General features: G+C 39.3%; 1 protein-coding gene across 1 annotated transcript; it reads right to left on the bottom strand.

Moving 5' to 3' along the window:
* Nucleotides 1–3091: 3091 nt before the first annotated feature.
* On the bottom strand, nucleotides 3092–10620 carry LOC104161057 (palmitoyltransferase ZDHHC15-like; the record flags this gene model as incomplete). The annotated part of the gene is made up of 4 exons (XM_009699355.1): nucleotides 3092–3135; nucleotides 8096–8205; nucleotides 9722–9848; nucleotides 10536–10620. Coding segments are annotated over 4 exons (366 nt in total), but the record flags the coding sequence as incomplete, so codon positions are not given.
* Between the last annotated feature and the right edge of the window lie 4 nt (nucleotides 10621–10624).

Below are 10624 nucleotides of genomic sequence, written 5' to 3'. Positions count from 1 at the left end.
CCGTCTTTCATCAAGCACAGCTTAAGGTCCACCTACATTAGAACTGCAGGTTTAGATTGATAGGAAAGATAGTTTCAGCACTCAACAGCCGTTTGATGAGAAAACCACCCAACAGACGTAAAGTGGTTGAAGCAGGAACATTCAGGGTGTTCAGTGCGGCTCTGAGGAGAGGAGAGCAGTGACCTACACTAAGCCTGGGAGAGCCCACCCTGACTCCTAACAACTAAACTCCAGCAATAAGACATTCTACAGAGGTCGCTGCCTGCTCTACACCAACCTACGGAGGCTGATGTACAAAATATCTGTGCGCAGGGCACAGTTTATACTGGGTACTTAAAGGTCTACTCCTATGGACAGAAAATCTCTGCGAGACTCTCTTCTGTCTCACTAACACATTTCCATTGGTAGCAGCAGCAGAGTAAACAGAGGAAAAAAGGATTTAGTATGTAGGCAAGGCCTTTGTCACCAAATGTACTTATCAAGTAATTTCTCATGACATGCACAACTGCTTCTGTAGTCACTGTCAACACAAATAGGCTGATAAACAAACACAAAAATGGGATAGAAAATGGTAACAAATGATCTTAAAGGCAGTATACTAATACTTTAAGCATGCACCTAATTCAAAGATGAGTGATGGAGTTGCCAGGTCTGAATCATGCAGATAAAAAAAAAAGACTCCGGTCTAGAAGAATGCCTGTAATCCTGCCAGCAAATTCTCAGTTCCATTCCATAGAATAAAAAGAGTGATACATTCCTTTGACTGCAAATGGAGCAAAATGAAGAAAAAATCCAATCAACTCTTAGTGCTAAAAAACCTTTAAACCACCATTTGTAAAGAAGTTTGAAAAAAATCAGTACATCAATTGTCTCTTCAGCATGACAGGACTAAAACCACCTTTGTGGAGTGTAAACTCGAAACACTACTGCTGGAGCTAAACTTTCAGTGCACATTTCCAACTCGTGTTTCAAATTTACATCTTCCTTTCTGACTCCGTAAACGCACAAATTTCCATCGAACACTGATCCCAGCAATGGGTTGGTACTTTAACCCTAGGAATTAATGCAAACTGTACTGTCTGAAGTTCCCTTTTGCATTTTAGGTGCCTGCAAGTAGGATTGGGCTTAAAGGGCACTATAACTCAAACTCTAGCACAATTACACTCTCCTAAAAAAATTTTTTTTAAAATCTATGGCCACAATATTCTTGAATCTTGATACTGGCAATATGAATATTTTATTTTCATACACAGCTGCACATGTATATATGCATGTTCAGCACTTTTTCTTTCAACACACTTGCATCCAACCATCAATTTAGTGCCAAATTTAAGTGGGTCTGTCTCTCATTGAGTTAAGCCGATTCAGATAGAACTTTAAACACATTAGAAAATGCCACTTGTCAGAGAAGGTTGGAGAATCAGCCTCAAAATAAATACCATCCCCAAGAACATTATGGCTTGGAAGAATTTCAAGAACTCGAGTCCCTGATGTTTGCAAAATGAAAAGGCCTTTGGAAATGCACTCGCATCAATATTTTTACCTATTTTGAATAAAAAATATATATTATTTATAAAATAAAGAGGGCAGGCCAAAGAAGATTGGCCAGAATCACTCTATCAAACTGTTCTGTTCACTCTGTAACTTAAACTTATAAAGCCTTGAAACATCTGGATAGCAGGATTTCTGGAGAAGCACTCTAGAATGCAGATTCCAATCGGATGATACTTCACAACGTTTCCTCGTCTTGAAGATCCACTTGTTTTCTGCCCCTCAAAACTGAAGTCCACGCCAAGAGAAGGGATGTTGGCTCCTGAGAGGGAAGCTGAAATTTAAATAAAGAAAAATGTGCAACTATAAGCACTGATCTGATGAGCAATAGCTGGCTGGTTAATCTTGACTTTGAACATCATTTTAAAGCCATGCAGAATGACAGGGAAACTGCTGCTTTTTCACTCCCTCAGTAGAATGCCAGTACCTCGTCCTCACTGACTATCGACAGAAAAAATAATTTGGGGATTTTCTTGTAAGTGGAGGACAATGGAATAGCATCTACAATATGCAAGAAGCCCATTTATAAAAATCTCGAGTTGCCGTATTTGTGTGGGCAGTGGGTTACAGTGCTTTGCCATACAATACAGGTCTTCAACACCCACAGAAGAAAGAGGGGCAAATTCTGACTATTCGACCTCCTGCAAGTGGGACAGCAGAGGGTACTCCTTGAATCTTGGTCAGTTACCTGCCCTGTGAAAACATTTCATGGAGACTGAAGAGGCCACAGCCTGCAGCTTACTGCAACAGTACGTGGGCAGGATATCCCCCGCCGCTAGGAAACTCAGAACAGGTTATAGGCCAGTGAATATTCTGGTAGCAGCATCTTCCCCAAACTGTATCATCTGTTGTTGTACCCAAGTTTCTCCAGGGTGAAAACAAAATAGGTAAGAGAGTAGCAGTTGATGTGGGTGTTATAAGTTACTTCCATTTATTCCCAACTACAACTTGGCTGTTCGCAACTTCATTTTCTTTTAAGACTGTATTTGCACCTTCCCACACCTTTCACAGATCACTGAACAGACTTCCAATCTTGTACAAGTTAGTGGCAAGAGTTGTTCCTGCCACATTTACCAGAGGAGCTGCGGGGTTTGTATCCTCCCCTACAAACAGGGCTTTCAGCTCTTGTATTAACTGTGTCAACATCCAGCCCAGACGGATAGCCACCATTTTCTTTTAGGTTCTCTTAAACAATGTATTTCTGGACAAGATGGAGAAATATTGGTGAAATACTACCAGGCAGAGATGCATCAACACGATGGGCTGGTGAGAGGGTCTGTGCCCTTCAGTGGGCTCAGAGGCCTAGCTGGCATATGCCACTGTCACAGCCACACCACTCCCAGGCCAGCGTGAAGGTCTGCGCTCCACAGCCTTCAGCAGGTGAGATGACTCTGCCGAGCGCTGTGGGGTATGCCACTCAAAGTCAAAACCTCTCCAACATTACCTCCCAATTGCCCTGCAGAGCGGCTGGTTTGAAGGTAACGAAGAAAGAAATACTGACCTTTCTGAACAAGTTTTATGCGGCTGCATTTTCAAACTGCTATGTCTCCCTTTCTATAGCAAGGGATGAAGCTTCACCAGAATCTATAAAATGAAAAAAAAAAAAGTAGTTAGGAAATCTGTTTTTCTCACTGAGAATATGTTTTTCACTAAGTATGGGAGTGTGTTTTTAAGAATCATTCCAAATAAAAATAGACAACCACTTGTCAGAGATAACTGAACAGCAGTTTTTAAACTGAGATTACTCTATTATTGGCACTATCTATTTCATAACTGTGTCACAAGCTTTAATGCCACAAAGACAAATAAAGACCTGTCTGTTTTAATGGAACATTTCAGGCCTTTCTGGTTAGAAAATTATACTGTTTTACTTCTATTGTGTAAGATGGAATCCGAAAACTCTAAGCTTAGAGCACTTCATGTGGTGAGAAAACAAAGAAGAGTAAAACATCATTTGTGCCTACGACGCAGTCTCCTAAACCCCTTCTGTCAGAAGGGAGCGAGGGTACCAAAGCTTAATGAACCAGGAAATCATCTTCTCTGAATACTGTTGGGTTAATACAGCCGTGGTAGAAATACATCGCAATACACTTCATTAACTCGCAGTAAGTTTATTCCTAAACATTTTCACTTGCAAAATAAAAACCCATAATTTTTCTATGGAGACAGACAGTTTCAGCCCAAATCTTGGAAAACTGAAAGCTGTGGAGGTCAGACTTAAGCCATATATAAGCACCACAGAAATTTCTACTTTAAACCTATGTAGAGAGGTTGAGGCAGTTGAGCTTGTTTCTTCTGATGAAGAGGAAGAAGCTCGAGGTCAATCTAACGGCAGTCTACAACTACGTGGAGACTGTTTAAAGTGACAGCTGGCCTGAAAGCAGCTCATATCTCATATTCAATGGAAACAGCATCCTGCTGATCATAGGCAACAACATTTTGCTCTACTGTAGAGCTGTATTATTACAGTAACTAATACTGAAGAAACTCAAAGTGATTTATGTGCATAAATCTATCTTCATAGCCTGCCTGAGGGATAGGAAAGTTATCACACTGTATTTCTCCCCACCTGCAAAACATCATTAAGTGAAACACACTGTCCTATTAAAAAAAAAAAAAATCTGCAGCAGCTATAGGAATAAGATCCAGTTCCCAAATTCATACTTCCAGAGTTGTTCCCATGCCTGCTAAAATCAGGATTTCAAAACTGTATTATTCTGTAGACTTCTTATACTGATCTCGCACTGTTCAGTTTTAAGATCCAGAGTTTGTTGTAAGACATCACGGTCAAAGTGCAAGAACAGCATTAAGCAGTGTCAAAAAGCAATTTGCCACAGATCTTTCTTTAATTTTCTCCAAATGAATTTTCTCTGTGAAGGTAATGAAAGAAAAACAAAAAGCAAACACTTCCCCCTTACCACTCAATGATACATACACAATAAATTTGCCCAGGCCTCTTGTTTCCCTATTATGTATAAAAAGAATCAGTGTTATTTCCATTTTCAGCTTATTTTCATAGTTATTATCATAGACATCTATTTTACCATGCCAAATCTAATCTGTTTATTCAGATGGGAAGTTCCAGAGAACAGCTCTTTAGTCTGCACACCTTCAGGACAGCACACTACCTGAATGTCAAAGGGAGCTGATAAAAGGATAGGTAAGACCTGCTGGCTCTGGGTCAGTAGTCTCACCGAAATTTCACTCCCAGCATTTTATGGAACATCTTTTTTCATCCAACTGATTTAGCAGCCGCAGGTCTGATCCACATACAAAACCATATTGGTTTTACTAAATATAGTCACTAATTAATTTAGCTGAACTGACACAGATTCCTGCACAGGTACCCCTCCATCATTTCAAAACGGATTATAAGGCAGTCATTGATGCAGGGTTTAGCACTGCTTTAACTTCATCTTTTTCTGTCAGACACAATTTTACCATTTATATCATGCCTAAAATCCGGAGATGCAAACCTAGTCTTTTGTCTCAGTTTTACTGAATTGGCCAATACACCATTGTACTGTCTGAGCAATCTCCGCTCACTTCCGACAGGTAAGTCGCTGTTTAGATTTCTCAATGGATAGAAATTCAAGCCCTACAGTCACAACAGGTGACTTCTCTACTCAAAGGACTGCTATGCCAAATTAACTGGTATCTCAGGACATGAAGGTCCTTTAATTAGACTCCTACCAATTTGAATTTAAATTCAAATCACATGCCTCGAGACACCTGAAGCTCCATCACACCAACAGAGATACCAACTTCCACCTATTACTCAGGATACACTGGTTTCTGCTGAAAAGATGTTACTTAGTACAGATGACAAATTTTTGAAAGTGAGAACAATTTGGGAACGATTTGATTCATACTGAAGCCTTTTGTGCAAGTTTAACTGAAACGCATGATTAAATGAATGCATCAGTCTAAGAGAGGAGATGTTGCTATAAATGTACAGAAACGGCTGTCCTGTCCTAGGTTCTGCAAGGCAAAACGTGCAAGTGCGTTCACAGTACTGACACACCCACCACCAGCACGTCAAATACATTCTCGAGGAGTTCTTTGAAAAAATGGATAACCTTATAAGCTGCCAGCATGTGATTCATGGTAGTTCTCTGGCTAGACAGATTAAACAGATGCCTGTGAATAAGGGGTAAGCATTAATAAATTTGAAAAAAAAATAAATATCAAATTACCATGAATTTGGAAGCAAGTGTTTTCAGTCTCTAGCTAAGAAATGAAACAAAAGGTTCCCTACAATGTTTTTCTCCTTACATGAAACAACAAAAGCCTTAGAAAGGCCAGGATTAAGGAAAAAAAAATCCAACCAGGAAGGGCACATGTAAACATCCGTATCACAGAAAAAAGGACAACCCTGTGGATAAGATGACTGAGAAGATGGCCTGTACACGCCTGGGACCTAGACGAAGCTACCTCATCTCCTTGCTTTCAGTTGGGCTTGTCCTCTCCCTCTTCTGCAGGAGCCTGGAGTGAGGGACTCAGCTGATGAGGAGACCCCTCAGTACTCCTGCTACATAACACAAGCACGTGGGCAATTACTGGAGGCGAGAGACCCCACTTACATCCAAGAGGGCAGTTCTTACTCTGACCTTGGTGCAGCTGGCAGTGCCGTCTCCTAACACTGGAGGACTGAAAAAATCTGAACTTTCATGTTTCCTCAGCTCCTGCTTTGCCTAAGGTCCAGGTAATAGGAAAAAGAACAAACCCGGTACCTTTTCATATACAATTGTCTCTCCCCCAACATATTTTACGATGCTCCAGATTTAGATTGATGTTTATGATGCTCCAGATTCAGACTGTGGGGTCTGATCTGGCCAAAAATCATCTCACTGTCAAACATTTTCATACTTAAGATTTTTTTTTTTTATTCAGAGAATTATACAAGTTGGAAGAAGTTCTGACTCATTCCTAAAGGAGTTATTTTAAGCATCATAAACAATACACAGAGCTGCCATATTTTTTTATTTTTAAAGCCAATTTGTGTTATCTTATAACTGCCAAAACATATAGAACAAACCAGGAAGAACAGGTAGTTTTCTAACACACAAATACGAACTAATTAAAGCAGTTAATCTGAAGAAAAACTGAAATGAGCCTCTTCAGTCCTACTGACAAAATCCTGGAGCGTACATTTTCCCAGCAGTATGTGAAGTGTGCCTTGGAAAGAGCACAGACTGTTTATTTTGCAGTGGAATAACTTGAACAAACAGCAGCAGGTAAGTCCTAACCAGAGACTGAACAGCAAATACTGTGCCGTGAGGATTAAAGAGCTCATTGCACATGTATTAAAAAGTTCACATGAAAAGTTTCTGTTACCCCCTTTAAGCAAGCCTATAGTCTTCCTCACAGGTTCCCAAACATCCATTGTGCACATATGACTAAAATGTATACCCTGAAAGGGAACATTATCAGCAAAGTTTCTGAAAACTATTCTGAGGCAATAAAGACTGCGACTATAGAATTTGTGTCTCTGAACAATAAAGCAGGGATATTTGCTTCTCTAAGTATACTTGCTTGATCTGCCAATTACAGTAACCTGAGAATTAATTAACACTTTCACCATTCCTTAAAGGGAAAAGAAGGGCGAGATTATCGGACTTCTTTTAAAAGGAACCTGTGGATGGCATTCTGGCTCCACAGGAAAAAATATGAGCCCTTGCTTAACTTACTGACGGGATTTCTGAACCCTCAAACATGGTAACGGGGGTCTCTGACATAAACCCTGATATTCTGATACAGACTGTGTTCTCCAAAGACCAAAGCTTGGAGGTAAATATGCAACGAAAAAAAATCAAGTTCAAACAGAGAATTTAACAGTAAAGAATCATTAAACTAGTTTTGGATCCACCTAACAAAAATCATCAAAGAATGGATATACATATAAAGTCTTTTTCCTAATAGGATATCCATAGCATAAAAGGTAGGTTTACATTTCAGAAACTGATCAAGTCTATTGTATAAACACGCCAGTTCACCTCAAATTGCTCTCAGTACACATAGTTCTTCTATGGAGATTAGCGCATAGCTAGGCAAGCATCAAAACCAAACTGACTTCTTTACTTTTGTAATAAAGCTGAAGAAACAATGTATAAAGTAGCTTCCTAAATGTATCACTGCATTCAGGTGTTTGCATGCATGTTTTCACAAACTGTGAGAGGATAAATGCACTTAAAAAACCCAAAAAAACTTAAGTGTTTTCATTTTTACAGGCACAACTTTATGTCTCCAGTAACTGTGCTGCATGCAGCAACATTTACATACAAATACACTGTCTGTGGAAAGTTCAATTTCTCTCTGCAACTTGTAACAACCTCTCACAGATCATTTACTTGCAAGTAGAAAGCTACTAAAAAAAAAAAAGTTGACTCCAAAGTAGGGCTTATTTTTAGTCTGTGTTCATTGGTCAAGTCAGAGCTGCCCAGCGACTTAGCCAAGTCAATTTTTTTATTTTATTAGCTCTTATAATTCCTCTGTTAGTCACTGTAGGTCAAGACACAACTAATTTCCTTTAGAGTTACCTTACCATGAGGCTCTTCATCTATTCCATCATCTTCCCACTGCTCTTCATTTGCTAGGAGAGGATTCTGGGCTTCGCACAAAGCTCTCATTGGGAAAAAATGTCCATCGCCCTGGCTGCATGGAAGAAGGCAGAGAACACCACTGTGAAAAGCAGCAAGTGGCTCTGAAGGATGACAATTTCTACATGTTTAATCTGCAAACAAAGTATTCTGTTGCCTGTATTTACCATCTTTACTTAAAATTATTTTTAAGTTTTGAAAAATACTGTGTTTATTTTTCATGGCAATTCAGATACCAAGTTTTACTAGCGAGCAGATTTGGTCCTCATTTCCTTCAAGCTCTCTGGGAATAGAAGTTCAAACCTATAGCCTGGAATTAAGTAATTTTTTAGGAGAACTTACATGTGCCTAACTCAATCAAGTCATTTGGGTACAGGGAAAAAAAAAAAAAACAAAACAGAAAAAAAATTAACTTATGGACAGCTAGAAGTGAGGGGGGAAGTAAGGAGAACATTTATGTAGAAGTAGCAATTCATACCATAAGTATAAATTTTATCAACTTATATCATAGATTCTTCTGGGCAGAAATGACATTTCTGTGGTTGAATGACACCCAACAGAAAATGGCCCCAATCTTAGGTAGATATTACTGAAAGACAGATAAAAGACCCACTTTCCTGTGACCTAAACCTGTACACAAAATGGAAAAAACAAAACAAACAAAACCCACTCTACAAAAATCTAAAGTTGCAAAAGCTTTTTTTGCTTTACTACTGCCCAAACAGAAATGTGTATCTGGATATCAAACAACAGATTGACAGTACGTTCAAATTCATGTAAAGTAAACTAACAAAGTTAAAAACTAGACGTTCTAGCGTGGTTCACACCATAGTGTATTCCCTAACAGCCAGCAGCACAGAGGAACTGTAAACCAGCTGAAGTGCCTTCTTCCTCTGGTGATTTATCTTTAGGCAAGGGAAATAACGTGAGCGTTCAGCCTGCGATGACTACAGACACTGGTAACGCACCTCTGACTAGTGCCTCAGTGCTGCCTTTCACTAACAGAAAGGCTTTCTGTGCTGAGCTTTTCCCTTTAACTATACTTAAGGGTGGAAAACAGATGGCAGTGGGGATGCAACTGGGCCTTAGACTTACACATTGCTACTTGAATTCAAGTTGTGAACTGTTGTGCCAGGAAGTTATTTTAAATTGTGCCCAGATACTAAAGGAATTAAATTCCAGTGTACTTTACTACTGATCTACTAAGTGCCAAAACAACCTTTTCCCCTACGTTAAGAAACATAAATTCTGTTTCAGGCAGAGGAGTCTGACAGATTAAGAAAACAGCATCTTTGAAGTGAACGCCCATCCACACACGTGCCACAGGAATCCAGGAAGAGTTCAAACACCATGCACAGCGCATTTAGTCCTCAAAAACCTTTCTATCCCAGGCTTCTGGTGAACAGGATTAACACGGATGACGTTTGTTGGTGCATTCATGGTGATGCACAACAGTAGTCAGCCAAGCCACACGATAATAGGCGTAACACACGCGGCTGCAGCAGACGTTTAGAAGTCAGTCCCTTCAGTGAATTGTATCAGCTTTTAGCACTGACCTGATTATTACTTACCTAGAGGCAACAGGTAGTAACCAGAGCTTTTTTTCTTCTCCAAACACTTGCTGAAGATTCTTTACAAAGCCAAGATTGAATCCATTTTTATCTGGGCCATTTTGAAACACTGGAGCTGAGAAAGCCTCTACACATAGACACAATTTCAGTGAAAAAAACGAAAATCAATGCCAAATACTCTGAAACAGGATTATGCATGTTGCAGCCATCTAAAGTCAACACGACTTAACAGATTATGAACTAGCATTACAAAGATACAAAGTTTGAAAATAACATTTTTTTCATTTTGCGTGCTTTGTTATAAAACTTTATCCAAAAAGCTTTAACAATTGAACAACAAAGACAAAGAAATTACTCGACAAAATCATACTTTTTCAGGTTTTCATTTCATTGGTTTTACAGTCATTGAACTGTAATTTACAGTCATTTACACTTCTTTGCCTTTGTCAATGAAGATGGACACAGTTTTTCCCAACCTTACTAAGCTGTTTTAGGATGCATTCCAGCATATGAGCATAAAGAACCATTATTCCTGAAAATCTGCACTCATTTCACAACAAATGTAGTTAGACATATGCATAGCATTTTTATAATTGGACTTTTACACTTTAAGACTCTCGTTTCCCTAACAAAGCTTTTGTCACACCAGCTAATAAATGCAGCTTATTTGAAGTGACAAATTTCTGCAGCATTTTGCCAAGATCTTAAATCTTTCTCCCTTCATAAGCCAGCAGGAACGTACAGAAGTAGAACACAAGTGCCCCCTTTTTTTTTTTTTTTAGTTCTTACAGCACTTAAGGCACAAGAGTCTTACCTAAAGTAGATCTGTTTCTACTAACGAGCCAACAATGGTAGCCAAACAGAAACAGGAGGCTTACGAAGAACATGACCGCCACAAAGAGA

The sequence above is a fragment of the Cariama cristata genome, unplaced genomic scaffold, assembly GCF_000690535.1.
Source record: "Cariama cristata isolate BGI_N322 unplaced genomic scaffold, ASM69053v1 Scaffold45254, whole genome shotgun sequence".
Taxonomy (NCBI): domain Eukaryota; kingdom Metazoa; phylum Chordata; class Aves; order Cariamiformes; family Cariamidae; genus Cariama; species Cariama cristata.
This window is presented reverse-complemented; position numbering and strand designations above follow the sequence as displayed.